This window comes from Sorex araneus, chromosome 8 (assembly GCF_027595985.1).
Source record: "Sorex araneus isolate mSorAra2 chromosome 8, mSorAra2.pri, whole genome shotgun sequence".
Lineage (NCBI taxonomy): Eukaryota > Metazoa > Chordata > Mammalia > Eulipotyphla > Soricidae > Sorex > Sorex araneus.
In genome coordinates, this window is record NC_073309.1 from 2,921,068 (window position 1) to 2,949,021 (window position 27,954).

The 27,954-nt window shown below is 54.5% G+C and overlaps 1 protein-coding gene across 1 annotated transcript in view; it reads right to left on the reverse strand.

Annotated features, from left to right (window-relative positions):
- The window catches only part of HSD17B2 (hydroxysteroid 17-beta dehydrogenase 2), a 63,473-nt gene extending 39,786 nt beyond the window's left edge, over positions 1 to 23,687 (reverse strand). Inside the window, exon 1 of the mRNA XM_004600850.2 lies at positions 23,064 to 23,687. Coding sequence (XP_004600907.2) covers positions 23,064 to 23,337 — 274 coding nt within the window. The 5' untranslated portion in view covers positions 23,338 to 23,687. The remainder of the gene's footprint in view (positions 1 to 23,063) is intronic.
- Between the last annotated feature and the right edge of the window lie 4,267 nt (positions 23,688 to 27,954).

Consider the following 27,954-nt stretch of genomic DNA (forward strand, 5'->3'; position numbering starts at 1 on the left):
TTTTAGACTGATTGCATGCTGAAAAGATAATATCTTATTAATAATATGTTGAATATATGATTAAGCAAAACATACTAATCATATTAATTTCACAAGAGTTTTTTTTTAATTTCTATAAACGTGACTACCCCCAAAGCCTCTAGCTGCTCACGTGGCTTGCGTTACACTCCCCTTAGACAACAGTGCTTACTCCTGTTGCCTTCCCCCTGAAGACAGGACGGGGAGGAGGCCAGAGCACGACACCCCAAAAAAGTGATGTCAAGCAACGGGGAAGTTTGGAAAGTGAAATGTCACTAAGTGACTTTCAGAGCAAGGCAGCCTGCCGATGGCCACAGAGATCTCTGGAAGACGGTGGAAATATCTGTGGTGATGTCTGGGGAACGAACACACAACAAGGTACCAACAAGGTGCTTTTTAGACGGAGGGACACGCCCAGCTGTGCTCGGGCTCAGTCCTGACCCTGTGCCCTGGGGCGGCTCCTGCTGAGGCCCAGGGCACAGTACGTGGGGCCTGGGACAGAACCCGGGTTGGCTGCGTGTAAGGCCGGTGCCTTCACCCTTGTGCTGTCTCTTGGGCCCCAAGTAATATCCTTTATTCTTTTGTTTGTTTGTTTGGTCTTCTTTTTTGGTTTTTGGATGCGTTTGTTGTTGGTCTTTTGTCTTTTGGATACCACATCCAACATGCCCAGGGGTTACTCCTGACTCTGCCCTCAGGGATCGTTCCTGGCGATGCTCAGGGGACCCTCTGCAGTGCCCGGGATGGAACCCAGGTTGGTTGCATGCGAGGCAAACGCCCTACCTGCGTGTACTACGGCTCCAGCCCCAGGTAGTATATTTCCCAGGCTTCTTTCATGGCAGGTGAACTACAGCCCAGTGAAAAGACGTCCCTAGGAAGGGCAAGGCAGGGTTGGGCGTGACGAGAGAGCCCGCACTGTCTGGGAAGGTTTCTACCTTCAGATAGTCTGTGTACGTGCAGGGAGGGAAGGTGGCCACTGAGGGACGGCTGACAGTGGGGGAGAAAGTAAGCATCGATCTCACTAGAAAGCAGGGCTGGAGCGGACTCAGAGAACTTCAGCACTGGCGAGCCTGCTTGGGAAGTCAGCAGAGGTCATCTCGAGCCAGCGGGGCGGGTGACCTCTCTGATATCTAAGGGACTTCGGTTTCCAGGAAAAACCAAGCACTGAACCCAGACACGAGCTGCTCTGTGTGCAAAGTGCTCTTGGTTGAACTGACGTGTCCTACGCACAGCCCCCTTGGTCCACTCCGTGCCAACTCTGGTCCAGAGCACACAAGGTCCAGTGTCCTCTGAACATGTTCTCAGTTCATGCGGAACACCCAGAAGGCTAGCCACACCGGAATCCCATTCCTTAATCTCACTGCTGATGCACTCGGTTCTCCCGGCCCCACTTGTCCCTGCCCTCAAGACCGTGCGGTAGGGCCTGGAGCGAGAGTAGAGCAGGAGGGCGTTTGCCTTGCATTTGGCTGACCCAGGCTCAATTCCAGGGTCCCTCGAGCACGCCAGGAGTAATTCCTGAGTGCACGAGCCAGGAGTAACCCCTGAGCGTCGCCAGGTGTGACCCAGAAAGTTAAAAAAATAAAAAAGGACCGTAGGGTAACTGGGAGCCCGTGGTTGGCACCATAGACGGTGCCCAGTTAGGTGCCCAGTCCTGTCTAACATGCACTGCAGCACTGGAGCACTGTCGTCCCGTTGTTCATCGATTTGCTCGAGCGGGCACCAGAAACGTCTCCATCGTGAGACTTGTTGTTACTGTTTTTGGCATATCAAATACGCCACGGGGAGCTTGCCAGGCTCTGCCGTGCGGGCGGGATACTCTCGGTAGCTTGCCGGGCTCTCCGAGAGGGACGGGGGAACCGAACCCGTGTTGGCCGCTTGCAAGGCAAACACCCTCCCCGCCGTGCTGTCGCTGAGTCACAGATCGTCAAATAAGTGGAGTTTCCATCCCTGTGGTCACTTTGTTGTGTGGGCCACGCTCAGTGGTGCTCAGGAGCACTCCTGGAGGTGCTCGGGAGAACCATACGCTGCCAGGGGTCGAACCTGGGGTCTCGCACACAAAGCAGGTGTCCCGGCCCTCTGAGCCCTCTCTCCTGCCCTCTCTGATATTTCAAAAATTATTTTAACCCAGGGTAATAAAACTTGGTGACAAGGGCAGTGATTTATTTTCCCCTTTATAGATTCCGCGCGAGGGCTGTGTTATTCTTAGCCCGCTTGGAATGCGCGGCCCTTCCAAGTTTCCCTGGCGCTCAGCGCGTGCTGGCTGCAGGCGGCTCTGTCCTCTCGACTCCCTCAGTCCCCGTCTGCGGCTCGACCGTGCTGCACTGGCGCGTCTCTGCCTCGGCCACAGACCAAAGCCTGTGCTTCAAGGAAAAGGTTCTTCGAGAGCCTCGTTTTGGTTCACTCAGGGGCCACTCTCAGCGGAGCTTAGGGACTTCCCCCAGCTCTGTGCTCAGGGCTCGGACCCCGGCCTCCCACGCGCGAAGCCTGCTCTCCGACCATCTGAGCCCTCCCCCAGCCCTTACAAAGCCCCTGTACAGTTGAGGTTTAGGCACTACGGTCGCAATGGTGCTAACAGGCCTGGGTTTGCTGCAGAGCTAACGTCCCTACCTGACGTCTTCTGACCAGGTGCAGCCTGCGTGAACGCTGAGAGCCAGGGCTGAGATCCCTCCCTTGGCAAAATGATGGCTCCGTCAGGACACAACCTAGGGTGCATTTCCCTAGGAGCATAGGGAAACTCTAGTTTTGATGTAGGCAGTAGACAGGGAAAGGCCCCCAGCAACCAAACTTAGGTCAGCAGAACTTCTGGGAGGCAAATCCTAAGACTGATCCGCCCTGTGGATACACAACACACACCTGGGAAGGCCTTCAGCCGACCCTGAGGAGGTCGGACCCTCCCCATGCAGTTCCTCAAACCCTCGGACCTCTCCCCTGATCTGATTAATTCAGCCCAAGGAGACCATCACCACTCCCAGCCCCCCTGGTAACCTCCTTAGCAACGGACTTTTACCTGGGAAGAAGCCCCAGGTGGGGGCAGGGTGGAGAAGCCCGATAAAGGCCACCTTGACCAAGGGAAGGGCGCACATATGCTGCCCGAGCCCATGAGCTGCTTGCGCCCACGCAGCCGAGTACATGTGTCAGACGAGCACATGTGTCTCCCGAACACATGTGTTGCCCGCATCTCCCCTCTTTTTTTTTTTTTTTTTTGCTTTTTGGGTCACACCTGGCGATGCACAGGGGTTACTCCTGGCTCTGCACTCAGGAATTACTCCTGGCGGTGCTCAGGGGACCATATGGGATGCTGGGATTCAAACCCGGGTCGGCCGCATGCAAGGCAAACACCCTACCCCCTGTGCTATCGCTCCAGCTCCATCCGCATCTCCCCTCTTGAGATGTGGACCTTCCTGTCTAATGCTAGGGTGTGTGTAGGGGCTCTCTCCGCCCTTGGAGAGGCCCGCGTTCTCGCGAGTGCTTCTCTCTCTCTCTCTCTCTCTCTCTCTCACTCTCTCTCTCTCACTCTCTTCTCTCTCCCCCCATCCACACCTTAAAAATCCTCCAAATAGGGGCTGGAGTGATAGCACAGCGGGGAGGGCGTTTGCCTTGCACTCGGCCAACCCGGGTTCGATCCCCAGCATCCCATATGGTCCCCCAAGCACTGCCAGGAGTAATTCCTGAGTGCAAAGCCAGGAGTAACCCCTGAGCATCACTGGGTGTGACCCAAAAAGCAAAAAAAAAAAAAAATCCTCCAAATAAAATCTATTTATTCACTGTCTCTGAAATTCCTTTCTGCGAGGCCAGACAAGGACCCAGTAACCCTGGGTCCCGGGTGGCAGAGGCAGTTGGGGAGAAAGTGACCGTCTTTCTCCTCCCCGCTTGACATCAGTCACCTGTGGGGCCCACCGACATCAAGTGGCAACCACGAGAGGACATGCAGTGAAGAAATCCACGAGGAAGGAGGTAATCTGTGGAAAACCTGCTGTGGAGTGCGCTCCCTCGGGAATCCCCAGGGGGATATGCGTGTGCATGAGCACCCGGGTAGGTCCTCCTATCAGGCGTGACTCTGTGGCTCCACGACCTGGCACTCTAAAAGTCCCTCTAAGTCACGGAGCTCGAGTGGGCTGCCTGCGATTCCACAGAGGACGCACGGCCAAGGGTGGTACTGGCATAGCTGCCGGGCACGAGTCACAGTGCTGAACCACTAGGGCCAAGTTCTCCACCTGCCAGGCACGCACCTGCATGGTCTCTGCAAAGAACAGACCCCTCCTTTGTCTGTCTTGCGTCACCGTCCACTACGGGAGGGACGGGAGGAAAGCCCAGTAGTGAGAAGATTCTGGGAAACTGAGGCAGATCAACGTCCAGGCAGGAAACCCTTTCCCCAGCCAGTCTCAGTCTAATCAGAGGATCAGACAGGGGCCAAGAGCTAACAGCAGGGTTAGCTCTAGGCAAAGTGAGGCCGAAAGAAAGAAAAGGTAAAAGAGAAGTTAGAAGCCCAAGGAAGGCAGCAAGCCAGCAAAAAGCAGGGAAGACTTAGCAAGCTAAGAGAGGCAGAACTTTTGCAAGGAGCAGGGTGTTTTTTTAAGACCACAGCACTAGGTTTGGCTCGGGCACACAGCTGTGGGTCTACCCGATGCAGGCCCGCCCAGGGACGCCTGCGGTGGAAGCAGAGGCCAGGGGTGGAGACGTCCAAATCCAATGAGCCTCTGAGTAAAGGCCAACATACGAGGGGCCAAAGTTAGGAGGCCAATATACGAGGGGTTCGAGTGCCCTCGGGAGAGGCCAGTGGTAGACCTGGAGAAAAGTTTTGCCAAGGAAGCATCCTTTTCGTAGGTGATTGCTGGCACTCAGCAAGTAATGGGAAATTCCACATCGATACCCGGAGATTCCCCTTTGGGTTGCTTATTAAAACATCAGAGGAGCGTCCAACTAGGTAATATAGATAAGGAGTGTCTTGTTGACCTCTGTAACACCCTGTGGCCTGAGCATAAAGTGGAGCACAGGGGAAGATAACCAGTGAACGGCAGTTTGCATTACCGGGCCACTCCGCAGCCAGATCTTTGCAGGTAACGAAAGAAGTCAGTCACACTGTCACTGTCATCGATTTGTTCGAGCGGGCACCAGTAACATCTCTCAATTGTGAGACTTATTTGTTACTGTTTTTGGCACATCCCATACGCCACGGGGAGCTTGCCAGGCTCTGCCGTGCGGGCGCAATACCCTCGCTAGTTTGCCAGGCTCTCTGAGAGGGGCGGAGGAATCGAACACGGGTGCTATCACTCCAGCCCAACGAAAGAAGGAGGATTATCAAAGGAGAGGAGGCAGGAAATGCAAGATCATATGACTAACTGTTTGATATCAGAAACAAAAAAGTGTGACACTGAGGCAGCCTCTCCCCATGTCCGATAAGGAGACACTAGCTCCCTGCCTCAGAAATAGTGTTGACCAAAATACGGTAACATTCTGGCCACCTTGGGTTTCACCAACTTTGTGCTTTCTTGACCTATTTTTAACAAACAAGAAACTGGCTGGTCAGGCAGAGAAACAGGGGAGCAGTGTTCCCAATCAGCGGACAGGGCTTAACTGTGCCCTGGGGGCTGGCCCCTCTTTCCTCAGTCTATCAGTTTTCTCCCTGCCGTTTTTGAAGGGTCAGATCGATCAACTGCAGACTGTGCACATGGACGTGTGGTGTTTTTAGTCAGTTCGTTGTCTGACTGTCTGTCTAGGTGGAACACTTGAGTGTTGGAGCCAGAGTGAAAATCAGTAGTAAAACTTAGACCTGGGGAAGTAGGATTAGAGTAATATGCAGTCCAGCAACTTAAAGGGTATAGGTGTTTTCGGAACTTGTTAGACCAGGTTTAAACAAAGATTTCTTATCCGAATATTGAGCCTACAGAGGAAACAAAATTCTCAATCTAAATTTCTTATTGGAAGAACATTCATGGTTATTAACAGTTGAAATCCTTTTGAACTTAAGAATATGTACTAACTAGGAATTTGCTGCAAACGAGAGCCTGAAACTAAAGTGAAATAAAGTTCAGAGAATGCAAGGTTTTATCTTACAAGCCTCAGCCAATTTTAATGAAAAATTTAGCTGTTTTACAAACAACAGAGGTACAGAAGCCATCAAAATAAACAAAGAAAGTTTTATTATGTTTCCATAAACATTGGCAATTCAAGTGTTGTCTTATGCAAATATCAAAGTTTGGTAAAAACCAACAGCCTTTTTCTGCATCTGAAAGCATGTTTGTATTGTGGAATTGTTCAAGTTAGAAAGCTCATGATTTGAAACAACTAAGGTACAAGAACTATTTAACTTAAGTCAAAGAAGGTTTATTCATGTTTCATAAAAATTGATGGCTTAAAGGCCTTATGTTGTTGTTTCAATATACATAAGCATCTGCATTGGATTACTAGAATGTGAGCTGAAATAATTGTGGTAAAAACAAGTTCAAAGAGTTATGGTTTAGTTGAAACATGAGTTTCTAGAGTTATAAAATTTGTTGCAAAACTTATCCTACCAATGTTTTATTTGATCTGAGATTTTTTTTTTTTTTTTTTTTTTTGCTTTTTCGGTCACACCCAGCAATACACAGGGGTTACTTGCAGGTAATTCCTGCACTCAGGAATTACCCCCGGCAGTGCTCAGGGGACCATATGGGATGCTGGGAATCGAACCCGGGCCAGCCGCATATAAGGCAAACACCCTACCCTCTGTACTATCCCTCCAGCCCCTGATCTGAGATTTTTTGGTAACTAACATTTCTAGAGCTACTTAGCAAAGAGTTATAGTGGATTAATCTCAGATGTCAGCCTGATTGTCTGAAGCCATAGCATCGCGCCTTGGTAAAAGAGATGAGAATGGAGAATTTTATGAAAAATGTGGGACCTTTCACTGACCATGAATCATCCTGTCCAGTATGTGAAAATGCATGCTATTATTTTGATAAGTTTATTTCATGCAAAGCTTTGTCACCAGGTATCATACCTAGCTCTGACCTTCAGAGAACTTTGTACACAATTGTGAAATCCTTTCTGTTTCATGGTAATCTATGAGTGCTTTAATCTTTTTGTATTTGTGTTTTCCTGGAAATCAGAATCCTAAAGATGTCTCCTGGTTAACTTCTAATGTGAAGTGAACTTTTGCCTAGCGAATATATGTTGTAAGAACTTTAGTTGTGAGCATCTTTAAAGCTTTTTGAATATCTACAGAGTTCATGACATGCTTGTGAAATGGTACTGCAGAGTAGTTTTGTCGTGTTAAAAGAGATGATTGGTAACTAGTGTCCAAACTTGGGAGATTATGTTGTACTAAGTTAAGTAAAATAAGGGCTCAAACTTGTGGAAATGACTATAAGGAATATAGGTATATAGATGTATGTCTTTTTTTTTCTTTTCTTTTTTTTCTTTTTTTTTTTTTGCTTTTTGGGTCACACCTGGCGATGCACAGGGGTTACTCCTGGCTCATGCACTCAGAAATCACTCCTGGCGGTGCTCAGAGGACCATATGGGGTGCTGGGTCGAACCCAGATCAGCCACGTGCAAGGCAAACGCCCTACCCGCTGTGCTATCCCTCCAGCCCCTATATAGCTGTATGTCTTAAGTCAGAAAGAAGATGGATGCAGATATCATCAGTCGGAAAAAGGAAAGGAATCCTGTTAAAATAAAGTTGATTTTTGAACTGGGATGAAGGAAAATTACAGAATAGAATGAATGTAAAGGAATATGTAGAAGTTATGAGGTTGTGTTTGAAGGAAAGGCACTGATCAAACCTCTGTTATAAGAAACTCTTTAAATCATATCTGCAGAATTGTGCTAGTACCTTTTTGGTAAGATCTATGGAAAAGATATTGGACGGATTTTCTGAACTCCTGTTACAGTGCTCGTAGATAATTGAATTCTTCAAAAGTTGCGGGAAATCAAGGTTTTTTACAAATGGGATTAAATGAATTACACATGCTAAACTGTACACTGGACTCCTGGTACAGTGCTCTTGTTAATGGGAAGTCATGGTTTTCAACATGAAATTGAATGAATTAAAGATGATGTTAAACTATATGCTTTATCTCTCCAGATCTTAGCTTCCTTTGACTAGGCCCCACAGCAAACAGGTGTGTTGCATCTTATTATGAGTAAAGTGAAATGCTTGCTTTTCTCTTCTTTTGTACCTTCAGTATGTTTTTGATGCTTCATGGCACTACGTTGGTTTGCATAAATCCAGGTAAAAGTCTTTCCTCTCTGTAATAGGGTCTACCCCTCATGCAGACAGGAAAAAACAGTTACAGGACCCCAGAGCCCTCTTCCAGGGAAACAGTCAAGGGATCGGTCTAAATGACAGGAGCAGGTATTTAACAGGTACTGTTTCAAGTACCCTACAAACCTCAGGCCGACCCTAGAGGCAGGCCGGCTCAGAGAAAGACTGGAAATCACCACAGCAATGGAGAATGAGGAATCTGGAAACCTGTGTGACTGACAACAGCCTGGGCCTACTCTCAGCGTCAAGGAAAACCCTGGAAACCAGGATCTCTCCCAGCCCTGAAGAAGGGAGGGGCTGGCCTCCTTCCTGCCAGGATGCTTCTGGAAAATGAGGCCCAAGGCCCCTCCAGTTCACCCTGAAGGCTCGAGGCCATCCAGTTCATCGTGGGACATTTTATGGCCAGGCCTGGGTAACTCTGACATGCCAGATGAGATTAATGCCGTTATTGGTGTGTCTCCTGTCTTTAGCCAACCCCCGGGACTTCTCAGTAAATAACAGGGTGCCCCAAACGGAGAGTTCTCCAATCTTGCTGTGCTTATGCAAAAGACCAAGTCAGGTTTGTTAAGCCATCTGGCAAAATTTAAAATGAAGGTGGAGAGAAAACCATGTTTCTGTAACTTGGTTTTTTTAAGAATCAGATTCTAGGGGCTGGGGCAATAGCACAGCGGGTAGGGTGTTTGCCTTGCATGCGGCCGACCTGGGTTCGATTCCCAGCATCCCATATGGTCCCTTGAGCATTGCCAGGAGTGATTCCTGAGTGCAGAGCCAGGAGTAACCCCTGTGCAGAGTCAGGTGTGACCCAAAAAGAAAAAAAAAATCAGATTCTAATTCTATCTGTCACTGTCACTGTCATCCCGTTGCTCATCAATTTGCTTGAGCAGGCACCAGTAACATCTCCATTGTGAGACTTGTTTTGTTACTGTTTTTGGCATGTTGAATATGCCTTGGGTAGCTTGCCAGGCTCTGCCGTGCTGGCAAGATACTCTCAGTGGTTTGCCAGGCTCTCCGAGAGGGGCGGAGGAATCGAACCTCGGTTGGCCATGTGCAAGGCCCTACCGCTGTGCTGTCACTCCAGCCCAATACTATAGAGGTGATTAAATAAATGTATTCTGATCTTGATTAAAAAGGTACCCACTTTGGGTAATTCAGATGAAATGTGTTTTACTGCTGTAAAGTAGTTAATCATAGGGGTATGATTAAATTATATAATATTATGGTATACGTGAAATAACCTGGCAAGCTTCCCGTGATGTATCTGATATGCCAAAAACAGTAACAGTAACAGGTCTCATTCCCCTGACCCTGAAAGAAGCCTCCAATCGTTGGGAAAGACGAGTAAGCAGAGGCTGCTAAAATCTCAGGGCTGGGAATGGAGGTGCCCACTCAAGCAAATGGATGAACAAGGGGATGCCAGTGACACAAAGTAAGCAGCCTAGTCTTTGGGACTCAATGTTGAACATGCTGTCACTAGCCCCACCAGGGCATTGGAAGCCAGAGCTTTACTAGGGGGAACCTCAGCTCAGAGTGCAGAATTAATTGCTTTTCCCCAGCCTGTCAGTTGGCTACAGTGCCAAAGGACATCTAAACGGGTTCTAAGTGTTCGATCTCAGCTCTATGAGCACATGCAGTCCTTCGGAGAGAACAAGGACTTTTAACAGCTCTTAATTTTTGTTGCACCGTGGGATTGATACCAGAGAAAATTTCATCGAAGCCAGAATACTCTGCAAAAGAGGAACAATAGGCATTGCAACAAGGTTTTCAAAAGGAAATGGATGTCTAAAGGGTCACATGAAGCTTCCGACAGGGGAAGAGATGCTTTAACTACTCCAGGGAAAACCATCTTCCGTGGGAGGGAACTCAGAACTGTGTGGGTGAAGCAGTTATTCCTTTCCAATATTTTTATGACAAAAAATGGGTTTGGCTTTATGTTGATTCGGTTTCTGTTGCATTAACTCTTGTTTTCTAAGGCAGCAAACTACTCTGTCCTTAGGTCAGAAAGGACCTTCTACTCCTGCAGGGTCTAATCGTTTCAAAGTGCCATCCCTCAGTCTAATTGATCTGATCTTTTCTTTCAGGTAACTTCAGGAACCCAACCAAGTCATTGCCTGGGGCCCACTGAAAACTAAGGTAGCGTGAGGTCTCACCTCTTATCCAGGCAGGGTCCGAGTCCCTTGGTCAGCATGAAGCAGCTCCAGAAGACTGGACCTCCAGCCATTCGCCCTTAAAGATTTAAGGGGGTGCGATCTCTAGGGGGGGATATGATGTAGGCAGGTAGACAGGGAAAGGCCCTCGGCAACGGGGCTGAGGTCAACAGAACTTCTGGGAGGCAAATCCTAAGACTGATCCGCCCTGTGGATACACAACACACACCTGGGAAGGCCTTCAGCCGACCCTCCCCATGCAGTTCCTCAAACCCTCGGACCTCTCCCCTGATCTGATTAATTCAGCCCAAGGAGACCATCACCACTCCCGGCCCCCCTGGTAACTGTAACATGTGTAAGCTGGCAACATGTGTCATTCTCATCTCCCCTCTTACATGTGGACTTCCGTGCTTTCGTGTCTAATGCTGGGGTGTGGGGGGCCCTCTCCAACCCCGGAGAAGCCCTGTTCTCTCGAGTGCATCATTCTCCCTCCCTTCTTTCTTCCCTCCCTCCCTCCCTCTCCCTCTCCCTCTCTCTCTCTCACTCTCTCCCTCTCTCTCTCTCTCTCTCTCTCTCACACACACACACACACACACACACACACACACACACACACGCCTTAAAAATCCTCCAAATAAAATCTATTTCCTTCACTGCTTGTCTACTGCTGAAATCCTTTCTGTGAGGTGAGACAGGAACCCAGTAGCCCTGGGTGCCGGGTGGCAGAGGCGGAGAAAGTGACCGTCTTTCTCCTCCCCGCTTCACGTAAGTCACCCGTGGACCCGTGGGGCCCACGGACATCAGACCTGCCCCCTCTGGTGTCCACTGCCCTGGACGTTCCCTGCCCTTCCGGCAGGCTCGCTGCCCTGCACACCGCCCTCCCCGCGCGCCCCTGCCCACTGGGCTCCCAGAGCCTGGCACGGAGGCGCCCCATAATCACTGCTGAAATAATGAATAAATAGATTTTAATCCCCTCTGCACAAGACCAAGAATTTCATTAAACTCGATGGAACTCTGGGGAGGCTGGGAAGCAGTGACCTGCGGGAGTCCTGGGGCCCGGCCAAGGACAGGGCCAGGGCACAGCTCCAGAGATGCCTGGGTCCAGCTCCAGCAGGGGGACATGCCCGCTCCCCGCGCGGCGTCCACCCTCCACCGCCAGAGGCTTCTCTCCCAGGAGCACTGAACCCCCAGACGCGGGGGCAGTGCCCAGCTCAGACACCTGGTGGCCTCTAGAGCAGACGTCCCAGCCCAAGGCCCGCTCTGCCTCGGCCCTGCCACTTCCTGTCGTGTGTTACGAGACCTGAGTTCTGTCCACGCGAGCCCTTTGGGGGGGGGAGGCACAGCTGGCAGTGCTCAGAGGTCACTCCGGGCTCTGCACTCAGGAGCTATTCTTAGCAGTGCTCAGGGGGCCGTGCGGGATGCTGGGTTGAACCCGGGCCAGCCACACGCAGAGCCAACAGCTGCCCACCCTGTCCGACTCTCCAGCCCACGTGCGGGCGCTTGACAGCCCCAGTCTCTCCACTTTGTACCACAGAACCCTCGCCCTGCACACACAGCAGAGGGGCCGCGTGTGGCTCGGGGAGCTGACCCGCCGGCCGCGTGCAGGACAGGCGCCTTCTCTCCGCCTGGCCCCGGCCTCGGGCCGCTGCCTGGAGGGGGAGGGCTGTAGAGTGTAGGCACCGAGAGCGCATTCCTTCACCCCTTCACTGGGACGTGAGGCTGGAGAGGAGTGTGTGTGTGTGTGTGTGTGGAGGGGGGGGTGGTGGTGGTGTGTGTGTGGTGTGTGTGTGTGTGGTGTGTGTGTGTGGGGTGGTGTGTGTGTGGTGTGTGTGGGGTGTGTGTGGGATGTGTGTGGGGTGTGTGTGGGGGGGTGTGGTGTGTGTGGTGTGTGTGTGGTGTGTGTGTGTGGTATGTGTGGTATGTGGTGTGTGGTGTGTGTGTGGTGTGTGTGGTGTGTGATGTGTGTGTGGTGTGTGTGTGGTGTGTGTGTGGTGTGTGTGGTGTGTGTGGTGTGTGTGTGGTGTGTGTATGTGGTGTGTGTGTGGTGTGTGTGGTGTGTGTGTGGTGTGTGTGTGTGGTGTGTGTGGTGTGTAGTGTGTGTGTGGTGTGTGTGGTGTGTGTGGTGTGTGGTGTGTGTGGTGTGTGGTGTGTGTGTGGTGTGTGTGTGGTATGTGTGTGGTGTGTGTGTGGTGTGTGTGGTGTGTATGGTGTGTATGTGTGGTGTGTGTGTGTGGTGTGTGTGGTGTGTGTGGTGTGTGTGGTGTGTGTGTGGTGTGTGTGTGTGGTGTGTGTGGTGTGTATGTGTGGTGTGTGTGTGGTGTGTGTGTGGTGTATATGGTGTGTATGTGTGGTGTGTGTGTGTGTGGTGTGTGTGGTGTGTGTGTGGTGTGTGTGTGGTGTGTGTGGTGTGTATGGTGTGTGTGTGTGGTGTGTGTGTGGTGTGTGGTATGTATGTGGTGTGTGTGTGTGAGAGGGCTCATAAGAAAATCACTCACTGTTGCTCTCATAAGTTTTGAGGTCTTGTGTTGCTGTTGCTTGGTTTGGGGGCATCCTCGCAGCAGTGCTCAGGAGTACTCCTAGCTCAGTGCTCAGGGGTCACTCCCAGTGTCCTCAGGACATGACGCAGTCCCGGACTCAGGGCCCAGGCCTCCCTCCCGCGCCCTTCAAGTCTGCAGCCTGATCTCCCTGCTCCTGTGAAACGAGCATGTCTTGGGTAGTCTCTCCCAACCAGAGCACTGGTTTCTGAGCCTGGTGGCGGGGGAGGCGGGGAGGGACCAGCTTTCCCACTTGCTGTGCCTTCAGAGCACTCCTCAGCTCCCTCCCTGGGTGGCAGCACTGCAGCACTGTCGTCCCGTTGCTCATCCATTTGCTGGAGCGGGCACCAGCAACGTCTCCACTGTGAGACTTGTTGTTACTGTTTTTGGCCTATCGAATACCCACGGGGAGCTTGCCAGGCTCTGCCGTGTGGGCGGGATACTCTCGGTAGCTTGCCGGGCTCTCCAAGAGGGACGGAGGAATCGAACCCGGGCTGGCCGCGTGCCAGGCGAACGCCCTCCCCGCTGTGCTGTCGCTCCAGCCCCCGGGGGCAAAGCAGCCCACGTGACTGCGAGTGACAGAAAGAGCCTGGCGAGGGCTCTGCTTGCGGCTCCTGGTCTCTTCCCTCCCAGCGAAAGACCCGAACAGAACACTGAGAGCAAAGGGCAGGACTGACGGAGGAGGACAGCGCGGCCAGAGTGCTCCCTGGAGGCTGCCCTCGGCCGCCCGGCCCCAGGAGCGCCGGACGCTGGGGTCGTCCTGCTCTGTCCTGCATTCCCGGCGACGCGCTCAGGGGAACAGGGCCGCCGTGGTGAGTCCTCCTGCCTCACCTCTCGGGCTCAGTCAGTCCCCAGCTCGGCGGGGACGGGGGAGGGAGAGGGGATGAAGAGGGGGGGGGCACGCGCTGACCTCCCCCAAACACCAACAACCCTCGAAGACTCTCGCCGTTATTTCGACCTCCTTAGTTCCCGTCCGGTTCGTATTGCTCCGAGCAAGAGGCGAGGAATGGCCAGAACCTGGCGCGCGTCCAGAGGAGGCTCGGGGGACAGGGGACAGGCGGGAGGAGATTTCCTGCAAAGAGGCTCGGCCAGGCTCTGAGGCAGCCGTCACGGTTTCCTTTTTTTTTTTTTCTTTTAATTTTTTAAATGTTATTGACTCACCGTGAGATAGTTACAAGCTTTCATGTCTGGGTTACAGTCTCACAATGATCACACACCCATCCCCCCACCAGGGCACACTCCCCACCACCGATATCCCGGGTATACCCCCCTTTCCCACCCTCCCCCTGCCTCCATGGCAGACAATATTCCCCATACTCTCTCTCTACTTTTGGGCATTATGCCTTGCAACACAGACATTGAGAGGTCATCATGTTTGGTCCATTATCTACTTTCGGCATGCATCTCCCATCCCGACTGGTTCCTCCAGCCATCATTTTCTTAGTGATCCCTTCTCTATTCCATCTGCCTTCTCCCCTCCGCTCATGAAGCAGTCTTCCAGCTCTGGGGCAATCCTCCTGGCCCTTGTATCTACTGTCCTTGGGTGTCAGCCTCATGAGCCTTCACATTTTTCAAGGGCTATCATGCAAATGAGCACTTTAATTAGATTAGGTGACTTCCAAGGGCAGAGCTAAGACTGATGGTCTGCGCAGGCACATTCTAAGGAGTTAGCGTCGTGTGAAATGGAATTATTTCCCTGAAGAGGCAGTGAACTTTCCATCCCCGGGTGTCCCTCAACAAACCCAGGGATAAAATGGGTGGTGCTGGGGCTGGAGCAAGAGCACAGCGGGGAGGGCCTTTGCCTTGCACGCGGCAGACCCGGGTTCGATTCCCAGCATCCCATAGGGTCCCCCGAGCACCACCAGGAGTGATTGCTGAGTGCAGAGCCAGAAGTAACCCCTGAGCATCGCAGGGTGTGACCAGAAAGCAAAATAAATAAATAAATGACTAAAATGGGTGGTGCTGGACCAATGTCGCTGGTGACGGTGTGAACTCCGGGGAGGCCCGAGGAGGGGCTCTCTGCTCCCCGCTGCCCACCCCCACTGGCCTGGGGAGATCTTGCCATGGACACGGGAGTCCAGCTCATCCACCGTTGTTCCCGCAAAGGAGGCCAAGTCGGTCACACACTCTCTGTGACTTCTTTCCTCTAGAAGCTTCTCTCAAATGTCCAGTGGAAAGCGGCAGGGGGGTGAGGTGGGGGGGGGGTCAGGTGGGATGAGTCTGAGGAGGTGAGTTTCTCTCCTCTCCGATTCCAGGGCTGGCTGCCCTTCTGCTGACTCTCATGACTTCCTCACCAGAGAAGCTTCTGGAAGGTTCTTTGCGCATCCTCATCTTTTGTGGTTAAGAGTGAGAGTTCCCATCTGCAGGAGACCCCTCCTGTGTGTTGTCTCAGTGCTCCTGGACAAAACTCCCCGGGAGACATGGACTCGCTTCTTAGCAAGGTCCTCGGGCCCTCGGCCTCCACGAGTCTTCTTCAAAATTAGAACCCAGGACTCAGGAAGATAGTTCAAAGACCCAGGAAGTGACTTGCCCCTGGGCGCCCTGGGTTTGATCCCCAGCCCTGCACGGTTCCACCTGGACTACCCCAGGGCTAGCTCCAGGCCCCCAGACAAAGACAAGAACTAAGGAATCCCACGAGAGCCGGATTCCTCCCCAGGGCCTCACAGACTAACAGAGCGTCTGGGGCTGGAGCGATAGCACAGCGGCCAACCCGGGTTCGATTCCCAGCATCCCATATGGTCCCCTGAGCACCGCCAGGAGTGATTCCTGAGTGCACGAGCCAGGAGTAACCCCTGTGCATCGCCGGGTGTGACCCAAAAAGAAAAAAAAAAAAAACTAACAGAGCGTCTAACTCTCCGAGCCAGACTCGGGGCTCTCTCCCTACGAGCCCCGGCCGGGGCCTGGCCAACGGCCAAGGCATCCACCCAGTCCTTGCCCCTGGGTCCAGCATCCCCAGGGCCCCCACCAGGCCTCTAGCAGCGTCTGTCCCTGCATGTTGCTGGTACCGTGGGCATGGACTGAGCACAGAGGAGGGATCGTCTGATGTGGTTTAGGGGGAGACAGAGCACTGGAGCATGAGTCTAGGTAAAGGAGAGACGGCACTTTGTGGCGAGGTGGAGGGGTGGAGGGTCGCCAAGCTGGGCGTGTTCCCGCGCTGCCCGCATTTCCTGCACGAGGCTTCTGTGCGCCCTGCCTGCCCGCCGCCCCGCGCTGCCCGTCCTGCTCTGATCCCTGGGCACGCTGCTGCTTCCCGGCCCTTCCCTCTGGTCCTGCCCTCTTTGGTTCCGTGCAACAGACGCTTCCGAACATGATGGACAGCAGGAACCCGAGGGGCGTTCGTTCTAGAAGGTGCCGAGAGTTTGCCCGAATATGCAGGCATGGGAGTGAGATGCTCCAGCAGCACCAGGGCAGTAGTGCTCGGGGAGAGCACTAAGCCTGGAGCAGCTTGGGAGAAGTGGGCGCCACAGGCGGGGGCAGGGAGCGGGCAGGAGCATGGCCACTCAGACAGGGTGGCCCAGGGGGCCGTGTCCAGAAGAGCATGGTCAGAGCTGGCGTGGACCCTGGCCACTCAGCGGGCAGCAGCAGCCTCGGGAGAGCACTTCTGACGGTGCTCCGCTGGCGCCCGGTCCTGCGTAAGCAGAGGCGGGCCGAGAGGGCCAGTCCCCGCAGACAACGCCCTGCCCCGAGCAAGGCAACAATGAAGGTGCCCTGAACAATGGGCCGCCCCGCTCGGCCGTGTCACGCTGCCCTTCCCGTGCAGGTGACCCCAGCCGAGAGAGCTCACAGAGCCGAGGGCCGGGGCCGGGGGCAGGAGGGCCGGTCCCATGGTGCCCGTGACACAGAGAGAGGACACTTCGCCCGCGCACTCGCCCCACAGGCTGGAGGAGGCCCTGCAGGGATGCGCAGGGGAGGGCCCCTCCCAGAGCACCCACACGCAGGCACGCCCCTTAGAACCCGTGTCGGCCTCCCTCTGTTGCTCACCTTTCCTCAGCCCCCTTCTTCAAACCCACCCCGGGCCTAGTTCCAGATCCAAACCCACCCCGGGCCTAGTTCCAGATTCAAACCCACCCAGGGTCTGGTTCTAGATTCAAACCCACCTCAGGTCTGGTTCCAGATTCAGACCCACCCAGGGTCTAGTTCCAGATCCAAACCTACCTCGGGCCTAGTTCCAGGTTCAAACCCACCCAGGGTCTAGTTCCAGATTCAAACTCACCCAGGGTCTAGTTCTAGATTCAAACCCACCCAGGGTCCAGTTCCAGATTCAAACTCACCCAGGGTCTAGTTCCAGATTCAAACCCACCCAGGGTCTAGTTCCAGATCCAAACCTACCCAGGGTCTAGTTCTAGATTCAGACCCACCCAGGGTCCAGTTCCAGATTCAAACTCACCCAGGGCCTAGTTCCAGATTCAAACCCAACCAGGGCCTAGTTCTAGATTCAAACCCACCCAGGGTCTAGTTCTAGATTCAAACCCACCCAGGGTCCAGTTCTAGATTGCAGCTGCCATGAACCCCACATACACACATACACCAGATCTGATATCCAACAATCATCCTCTTCAAATCCCCCCAGCATCCCTTCCGTGGGACCCTCACTTCCTCTCCTGCCTCACCCGCATCTGAGCAGATGCCAACTCTGGATTCGTGCCCAACGTTTACTTCCGGGTTAAGCAGGTGCATTTTAGTGGGTGGAGAATAGTACCGAGGGTAAGGGGCTTTCTTTGCTTATGGCCAACCCGGGTTCGATCCCTGGCATCCCATAGGGTCTCCTGAGCCCCGTGATTAGGAATTCCTGAGTGCAGAGCCAGGAGTAACCCCTGAGCATCACTAGGTGTGACCCCGACATCCCCCAACGCGCAAATAAATAGAAACAAACGGGCACATTTTCCCTTCTGGACACTGCTGTGGGCTCAGGGTAGCCAGGGATGTCCCACGAGTGGTGACAGCACCCGGCAGGGACTTCAAGAGGCAGGGACGCCTGGGCACTGCGCCTCAATGGCCCAGGGCCCTCGGACACAGCTTTCTCCTGTCCAAGCTGGGACGGGCTCTGGGAGTCAGGCGCTAAGTAGGCGAAGCTCCGAGAGCAGAGCCCTAATTTCCCTCAGTCCTGAGGCCGTGGCCGTGGTGCATCCATTTCAATAACCTAATGTGAAATTCCAAGACGTTCAAGCCCCAAGAGGGTGCCAACAGTACTCAACTTTAAAACTTTAATTGGGCTCTTTAATAAGACTTCACGGGGTTTATTGAGCACGTCCCAGGAGAGGCGCTAGGTACCTCAGACTGCTGGGGAGATGAGCTCCGCATAAAGCAAATCCCGCCCTCCCCCAAGGCCCTCATCCACTGTGCCCAGTTTTGAAAATTCCAATTAAAAAGTAAGTGACTCAACAAATTTTAATGAGTGCTGGCTGTGTGCACATAACCTCAACCAGTCAGCCTGGATGACTTTTTTATTTTGCTTCTAGAAGCCTCCTTTTTATTTACTATTTAACGGGTGTTGCTGGGTACGAGCCCAGGGCACGTGCCAGGCATGTGTCTGACCATTGGACCACCTCTCTGGCCCTAGAAAGCACCTTTCCAATTCCTAAGGCAGCTCCTCTCTGTCAAGCTGTCCACATAGGCGCGGCCCCCACTGGTCCCTGGGCGCCTGGAACATCTCCTCAACCCTGTGCGCGGCTCTCACTAGGGGTGTCTGGTCTCCCCTGCTGGGAGTGGGGCCCTGCAAGCTTTTGCCCTGTGCCAGAGAAATGCCAGTCCGGGACTTAGCGCCCACGGCAGGTGAGAAAGAACAGAGGGATCCACGGGCCAGGCCTTGGCACGAAAACCCAAGTCACCTTTTGTATCTCTGGCAAGTTCAGGGGTAGGACAAAGCGCCATCCTGGGAGGAGGAGGCTCTGTCCCCGGCGAATGTGGGCTCAGGGTCAGAGACGGCTTGGGTCCCGGTGCCCACAGTCACTCGATGTTCTTCCCCTGTTGCTCCCAACCGGCATGGGCCGAGGCCACAGGTCACAGTTGCTGCGCCCACACGGCTCTTCTTTCTCCATTCCTTTCATTTTTGTTTTCTTTTTGGGTCACACCCGGCAATGCACAGGGGTTACTCCGGGCTCATGCACTCAGGAATTACTCCTGGTGGTGCTTGGGGGACCCTATGGGACGCTGGGAGTCGAACCCGGGTCAACCGCGTACAAGGCAAACGTCCTCTCCGCTGTGCTACCGTGTTCTTCTGTTCTCCCTTCGCCTTTCTCCTCGCCACCCCAGTAAAACAAACCACCTCTCTGCCATGCGCTAATCTCATCCATGAGTGTGTAATTGTTTCCAGTTTATTGAGAAGGGAAAAGACATTCTGGGCCCGAGAGATAGTTCAGGTGCTTGCCCTGCACACGGCCACCCTGGGTTCATTTCCCGACGTAACCTATGACCTCTGTGACCGGCGTAATCTCTGAGCACGGAGCCAGGAGTCAGCCTGGCTCGTTGCTGAGTGTGCCCAGACTCTGAAGACAGACAGAGCAAACGGAAGTCTGAGTCCATGCTGAGCACCCCAAAAGCAGACAGCAAATAGGCCTCTCGTGGACACTGTCCTGCAGTCTGGGTCACGTGGCCCTCTTGGGGCTACGAATCCAGAGGCCGTTTTCAGCCGCCAGCCCCTGCTAATTCTGTCTCCCAGACGAAGGTCATGTCAGCAGTGGCCACCAAGGCCAGAGTCCCTGTCATCCAAGCTCCAACCGTACCCCAAGGCGACCATCAGAATGGACAGACCCAGGGCTCGAAGACTCGGCTGCCTGGGCCTCAGTGGGCTCGTCTCCTAAGGGTCTCCCTGTGCCCCCAGCTCTGCCCTGGAGCAAAGGGGCCCGGCTTGGTGTCCCCGTCCTGCAGGGCGCTCCCCTCTCCCCCGCCTCAGTTCCAATCTCCTCAAATGCTCCCAAATAAATCGCATTCACGGCACAGTCTCCCACGGGCTGCCCAAGGCTGACCCAGGCTCCGGCCCAGCCCTGCCTGACCCCGGCGTCCCCCTCTGTCCGCTCACAGAGTAATTGGGACGATGCTTGTTCTGCACCTCACGCTGAGTCCCAGCCAGCGGTGAGGACAGAGGACACGTCCCAGCCCAGGCCTGCTCCTTTCCGCTCCTTACGTACACCTGGGACAGGCGCAAAGACCTTTAAAGACTTTTTAGCAAAAGGAAATGAAGGACTCGTGAACAAAGTTACATCTTGACCTTATTACTGCCTGACCCCTGGGCTGGAGGACCCAGCATGAAGCAGACCGCAGGGGATACCCTTGGGTCAGTGCTCTCTCTCTCTCTCTCTCTCTCTCTCTCTCTCTCTCTCTCTCTCTCTCTCTCTCTCATTCGCTTTCAGCTGAGTGTGTCTCCTTTGAGCTGTTTCCACTGTGTGAGTAACGTGTCTACCTGGCAGAAATCCTGGGGGGCAGACCGGGGTGGAAGGAACACCCCAGCGCTGAGCACAGCCCTTCACACGTGGTGTCCGGCCCGCATTTTTGTGCCCATGGTTGTAGCTGCGTCTGACTCACCCCAGCCTCCTGCGTGTTTGCCCCGCCCCCGCCCCAGCTGTGCAGTCTCACGGCTGGGTTCCCAGGCCTGCTCCCCTCTGGCCCGGATGTGATTATAGACACTCTACCGCTGCTCAGAGCATTTTCAATCTTCCACTATTTTAAGTCAGAGGGTGCTAAATAACTTTGTGAAATGCGGTTATTTTATGTCTGTCCTTTCCATATATATATGGAAAGGACATATATATATATATATATATATATATATATATATACACACACACACACACATATAATTTTTTTTCGACTAGGGTAGAGGGGCATTCCTACATGGTCAGAAATTAAACCCAGGGCTCAAACACTCGTGTGCTGGCCCTTTGAGCCACCTCCCTTCAGGTTTTAATTTTAAAAGAAACTTCCCCAAACTTGAATGCGCAGATCCAGCAACTGTTCCTGATATACCCTACAAACACTCCCTCCACCCACTGAAATGTACATACAAAATTACAAACACAAATAACTGCAAACAGGGTTTTCTAAGTCACGGTAGCTGCTGCCACTTCTTTAAAAAAAAAAAAAAAGAACCTAAATAAATTTATTTCAAATTTTTCAGTATGGTACAAAGGTCTTAAAACTTCCTCTAGAATTGCAATGAAACCAATGACACCCATGGACATGGCAAAGGACCCCACAGCAACACATCATTACCTTGCATGCAGTCAGTTGCCTTACATGCAGTTACTTTACGTGCAGTCAGTTACCTTGCATGTAGTCAGTTACTTTACATGCAGTCAGTTACCTTACATTAAGTTACCTTGCATGCAGTCAGTTATATTACATGCAGTCAGTTACCTTGCATGTAGTCAGTTACTTTACATGCAGTTACTTTACATGCAGTCAGTTTTATTACATGCAGTCAGTTACCTTACATGAAGTTACCTTGCATGCAGTCAGTTACCTTACCTTACATAGCATCAGTTACCTTACATGCAGTTACCTTGTGTGCAGCTACCTTACATGCAGTCGGTTGCCTTACATGCAGTCCTTCTCCCTTCATGGCAGCTGGCAAACTGCTCAGTACCTCTTTCAGGGCTTAGTCACTGGGCTGGAATTGCCTAATTGAATCCGTCATTTGCAGAGGTCACACTAAGCACAAGTTAGAACATTTCAGGAGCTGCTACAGGCTCACCGACCCTGCGGGTATTATGTGTGTTTTCAGAAACAGGCGGAGAGCACTGAGGCCGGCCCGGCAGGAGGTCCGTCTTCCTGCTTACCTGGCCGCTTACTTGCACTGATCCTAAGTGTTTACCATCAGAAGCAAAGCCCCCTAAAACTGATTTCCCAAGAACATTGTACCTCCGGGACAATACCTTGGGTCAGCTGGGGCCTAGCCACTAATACATACACACATGCATTATGTATACAAATTAGCGTGTTTAGTTCTTTGGCCTTCCCTCATGCAAATGTTAAAGGACAGAAACGAATCTGGAATTGTCCTGAAACGCGGCGGGAGGGAAGGGTTAAGACCTAGCCCCAAGCTTTCCGTGCTGAGGCCGATCAGATCATCGGAGAATTCATATGGAGAAAAAACCCCAAGACCCAGGCAGCCATCTGAACCGCCCGCCAGAAGGAAGAAACGTCCGCGGCGAGGAAGGTCGGGCCCAGCCCACTCCCCGCTGAGCCTCCTACCATGGAAATGCAAAACGGGTTTTGTTTGGGTTTTGTCTTTCTCTGAAGAAGCCCCTTAAAGATGCTCGGAGCTGCCTGGCGCTTCTTTTTAAGCGAGAGTGAATCTCGAGCGAGGGGCTCAGTGGAAGACGGGTCACTATTGAATGCGTTTCTTGGGGCGTTGAGAACCCCCTGGTTTGCTTCCACCCACCCCCACCCCCAGCCCCGTGCCTGCCGGCAGCTCGCCGGGGTGGGGGGGTCTCCCAGCGGGGTGGGGGTGGGGGACGCAGGGGGGACAGGGAGCATCACCTCCTCCAAGCAAACAATTCCGTCGCTGATGTCCTTACTTGGCAGGAATTTCTGGATTCGGATAATGCCGGGAAATCCTCATTAAAGACTTATCCAAGCTCTCGCCTCACGAGCGAACCAACCAGTTTTACGACCCGGAGGAATTTAATTTGCCTTCACACTTGCGGTGTGAGGAGGAAAAGGGAGCACAAAAGGAGAGGCGATCCGGGCAGCAGGCAGCCCGCGGCCCTCGGGACACGCTGCCAGCTCCATCTAATTAACCACCTTAGCGGTCTGTGGCCAGACCAGAGACAAAGGTTCAAGGAGCCTCGCGCACGGCCGTCTCGCACCCGCCGGTGACAGCGGCCGGGCAAACCCTCCGCTGGGAACGAGATTCTGTGCAAGGCGCCAGAGCCCTCGGGGACTGTCCCGGCCGCGGGGGAAGCCGTGGGACGCTGCTGGCCGGGATGAGGGCTCGCACCCAGGTGCAACGCCAGTCCCCGGCCGCCCGCCCAGCGCGAGGAGGCAGGGCAGAAGCCACTGGGGGATGGATGAGCTTTCATTTACTCCACGCCAAGGATTTCCCTTCTTGAGCCCAACCAAAGGCGGCCCACATCCCCCTGGGGCACCGCCGAGCGCCAACTCCTTCCTGCGTGGGAACCCACTTACCTGTGACCAGGACGGCTCTTTGATCCACAGGTAACAGCGCTTGGCCAGACAAGTGATGGTACGAGAGGAGGCACGCCAAGGAGAACAGGAGGACGCCCCAAAAGACGGACACTCTGAGCAGACACGCCCCTCCCCAGAGGCCCGCCAGGCAGACCACCTTCGTGCCCCTCTGTCCCGGGCGACTCTTGACTTGGCAGAGAATCGTCCCTCCCAACACGGCCGCGACAGCCGGGCAGAGCCACGCAGCAGCCGCCTCGAAGGAGAAAGTGCTCATTTTCAGAGGCACCGTGGCACACTCGGGACCAGCCGGGCCAGCGGGCAGGGGCGGGCTGGAGGCAGCCTGGGCTGTGTGACCGGAGAGGCACGAGGGAGGCGAGGAACCAGCCCGGCACACTTTGATGGAGCCCGGAGCGAGCAGATGCAGGAGTCCCTGCCGGTGGGGAATTCAACCCGTGTGCCTTTAACGTAAATACCAGAGCCCGCGCGTCCGCCTGCTCCCCCTCGCGCCCCCTGTGTGCTCAGCGGGGACAGAGTTCACCCACGACACACGGCACACGCAGTCGTGCTCCTGCTTTTTATTGTTGTTGTTGTCTTATTTGGGCTGTTCCACCTCTGAAGAAATATTAGTTGGCTAATAATTAAAAAGATGGAGTTTGCACAGTGAATAGCAAAACGCCAGCTCACAGGGTGTGTGTGTGTGTCTGTGTCTCTGTGTGTCTGTGTGTGTGTGTGTGTGTGTGTGCGTGTTATCTGCACTGGAGGTTGAAAGCACTCTGATCTCATATGGAGTGGAGAAATGACAGGGAGAGACAGCAATGACAACTGAAAATGACTCTATCAAGGCTAATCAATCGGGACCAGGGGCCAAGGGCAGGAAGTCATTCATGCTTTCTCTTGATGGAGGCCGCTGGCCCGCCAGGTTTTGAATGCCTCTGAACGAAGAACTTCTATTAGGACTGGAGAAATTTCAGAGGGAGGCCTCAGAGAGGGCAAGCACCTTGGGCCAGATCGCACAGCACTGAGGGCTGTCTCAGAGCTTTTGCGTCTTAATGCCCCTCTGGTTCCCTGTTTGAGGCAATGGGTAAAAGACCATGTGCCTATAGATGGATCAGTCTGTCCTTCCTTCAGTTTCACTGGAATCTTAGAAAATATGTCGAGGTTATGTTGTTATATTCATTTTTCAGAGAGGAAACAGAGGACGAGGCTGGGCTTGTAAACAAGAGGTCGCTATGGGCTGGAGAGACAGCACAGGGGCTAAGGCACTGGCCTTGTATGCAGCAGACCCAGGTTCAATCCCCAGCACCCCAGATGGTCCCCTGAACCTGCCAGGAGTGAGCCCTGAGCACTGAGCCGGGAGTGAGCCCTGAGCACTGAGCCGGGAGTCAGCCTTGAGCACAGAGCCAGGAGTGAGCCCGAGCACAGAGCCAGGAGTAAGCCTTGAGCACAGAGCCGGGAGTAAGGATTGAGCACTGCCAGTATGGCCCCACACCCCACCAAAAATAAGATAAAAAAAAAAAGGAAAAAAGTTAAAATGAAGGAAAATAAGCAAAGGAAAGAGGTTCCTCTTGCCAGCACCTGGCTCCAGGGCAGGGACTCAGATAAGGCCGGACACCGGCTGCGGGGTCTGCCTCGAGCTGCTGGCCCGCGCCCCGCGCCCCGCGCCCCGCGCCCGCTGGCTGGGAGGGACGTGGCGAGCCTGGCTCCCCGCCCGGCTCAGCTCCTCGGCAGCCAAGCGGTGCCAGTGCCCAGGCAAAGCCCTCGGTGCCTGCTGCCTGGCCCTCGGCAGGGGGCGAGAGAGGCTGGCGGCAGCTGCACCTTCACAGGGGAGGGGGAGGAGGGGGAGGGGGAGGAGGAGGAGGAGGGGGAGGGGGAGGAGGAGGAGGATGGGGAGGAGGGGGAGGAGGAGGGCCGGGAAGGAACAGCCGGGAGCACCAGGAGGCTGGCGCGGGGCAAGGCTGGGGGAGGGGGAGGCGGGATGGCCCTGGACGGAGCCCCAGTGACGGGCGCTGGGCTCAGCTCTCTCGGGAAAGCTCCTCTCTGGGGTGGGGGGTGGGGCACACAAGCAGCGGGGTGGCGGGGGGTCTTTCAGCTGCAGCAACTCTGCTGGGGGCAGTTCCAGCACAGGAACCTGGGGGAAGGGTCCAGAACCCCCCCACCACACACACATACACACACACACACACACACACACACACACACACACACGCCCCGTTTCCTGCTGTCAAGCATTAGCGCCCTCCATCCCGGGATCACACCTGCTCCCAGGACCGGCCACTCCCGCCCACCCGAGGGGGCTGGGGTGAGGGGGCGCTACAGTCCCGCCCCCCCCCCGGGCCCCTCCACACCGGCACTGAGAGTGACACCCCGGGAGGGGAGGAGAGAGCCGGTCACCCTGTCCCCATCCGCCTCTGCCCACCCCCCACCTGGGCCCCAGGGTTGCTGGGTTCCTGGCTCACCTGGCAGAGAGAATCTCAGCAGAGCAGCCGTGAATGACAGCTTTTATCTGGAGGTTCTGAAGGGAAGGGGGAAGAGAGGGAGGGAGAGAGAGGGTGGGGGGCCCCGACACACCCCAGCACCAGACAGGGAAGCGTGCGAGGCCACGGCTCAGGCGGGGAGGTGCGGGCGACGCACGTGCTCGGCCACGCGGACACGCAGCAGCACACGGTGCGGGCGGCATACGCGCGCCCTTCCTTTGTCCAAGGTGGCTGCATAGGGTCTCGGCTCGGATGTCTTGGTCTGGAATGTTCTGGAGTCTTCTCTGGGCTGAATCACTGAAGTTAATCGAAGTGAGGGGGAGGTCCGAGGGTATTTGAGGAATTTCCTTCGTGGGGAGTTTCCACAGGCGAGGCAGCCCTTGGCCCCAGGCCTCAGGGACGGGGTGCTCAGCGCTGGGACCCTGGGTGGGGCCCCCGCCCCCCGCTGAGGGAAGGAGCTCGGTCCCTGGACTCGCCTCTCTCGCCTGCCCTGTACCCACGAGCCCCGGGCAAATCTGAGCGCCCCCTGCCTGGGCACAGGGTGGAGGGCGGGCACCCCGTCCACTCGCCCCGCGGCCAGCTCAGACCTGTAAACTGACGGGGCCCCCCCAAAAGTCCGAGGGCGAGAGTCAAAGCCAGGACCTGGGCTTCTTGGCTTTGTTCTGTTTCGAGGGCTCCTTGGTCCACATCCAGCTGTGCTCAGGCTGACTCCTGGCTCTGTGCTCAGAACCTCGCCTGCAGGGGCTCCGCGGACCAGAGGTGGTGCCTGGACCAGGCAAGGCAGATGAGGTGCCCGTCTCCCGGCCCCCCTTCCCGGCTGCGTTTCTGCTTGTCCTTCTGTCTTCTGTTCGTCACGCATCAAAGGCCCAGTCTTTGTTGTTTGTTTTTTTAGTTTAGTTTATTTTTATAAAGTTGCTCAGTTTGGCGGTTCTGGCGGGGGAGCGCAGCTACTCTGTACCCTCGACCCAAGGCCCGTCGGTCTCTGTTTGGGAAGCCGTCCTCTGCGACCGAGCGCGCAGCTCCCGGAGGGACGCACGTGGGGCGGTGAGGGAGGAAGGGGACACCAGCCAGACCAGCCAGACCAGCCGAGTCAACCCTGGCGTTCAGTGGGGTGACAGATGTCGCAGCCAGATCACCCTCACACCCCCCCTTACTCCTACTTTTTTACATCAGTTATAATGTGTCGGGGAAAACTTACCGTCTCGCTTGTTCAAGCTTATAGACAGGGCAAACGCCTGGACCTTGTCATTTAAACACCGACTTGGTCTCAGGTCTCTCCTTGAGCTGGTCTCCCTTTCTCGTCCCTGTTGTTAGTGACCGCACAGACCTAAGCGAACGTGTTTGAATTCCTTCCGGGTACCTTAGGTATCCAAATTAGCCAATTGGCCTTTCCAGGTTGGTTCTTGTGTTCTACATCTACCTTAGTAGATGCCACTTAATTTTCTTGATATCTAATAATGGGCGGGAGCAGCAGCACAGCGGGTAGGGCGTTCGCCTTGCATGCGGTCGACCCGGGTTCAATTCCTCCGTCCCTCTTGGAGAGCCCGGCAAGCTACCGAGAATATCCCCCCCACACGGCAGAGCCTGGCGAGCTACCCATGACATATTTGATAAGCCAGAATCAGTAACAAGAAGTCTCACAATTTGTTGTGAGACGTTACTGGTACCCACTCGAGCAAATGGATGAACAGCGGGAGGACAGTGCTACAGTGTTACAGTTCTCAGTTGATGACATTCAATATTCCGGCACCCTCCCACCACCATCACACCCTCCCACCACCATCACACCCTCCCACCATTACACCCTCTCACCATCACACCCTCCCACCATCACACCCTCCCACCACCATTACACCCTCCCACCACCATTACACCCTCCCACCACCACTATTTTGAATTTTCCCACCACCACACAAACCTGCTCCCAAAGCATAATTTATTTGTAATCCGCTAAAAATGATTCAAAACAGTTTCCTTGGAGGACGGTGGGTAAAGATGGCGCGTCCACCCTGGGGCCAGGAGCCCTTCCATTAGAGATGACTGACTCGTTCTCACGGTCTGAGCCTCCGTGACAATTTGTATTTCCAAGCAAGAGTGGCCGCCCTCGCCCTGGACCCTGGCCAGGGGGAAGACTGGCCGCCCAGGGGGGAGAGTGGCCACCTCCGCCCTCACCCCGCCCAGGGGGGAGACTGGCCGCCCAGGGGGGAGAGTGGCCCCTCGCCCCCGCCCCACCCAGGGGGGAGAGTGGCCCCTCGCCCCCGCCCCGCCCAGGGGGGAGAGTGGCCGCCCTCGCCCCCGCCCCGCCCAGGGTGCGTGCTCCTCTTGGCACTCGAGTGGGGAGAGCGTGAGACGTCACTCGGACACATTCCCGGGACCCCAACATTGTAAACAGCCGAGGCCGGGCTTGAGCCCCGCAC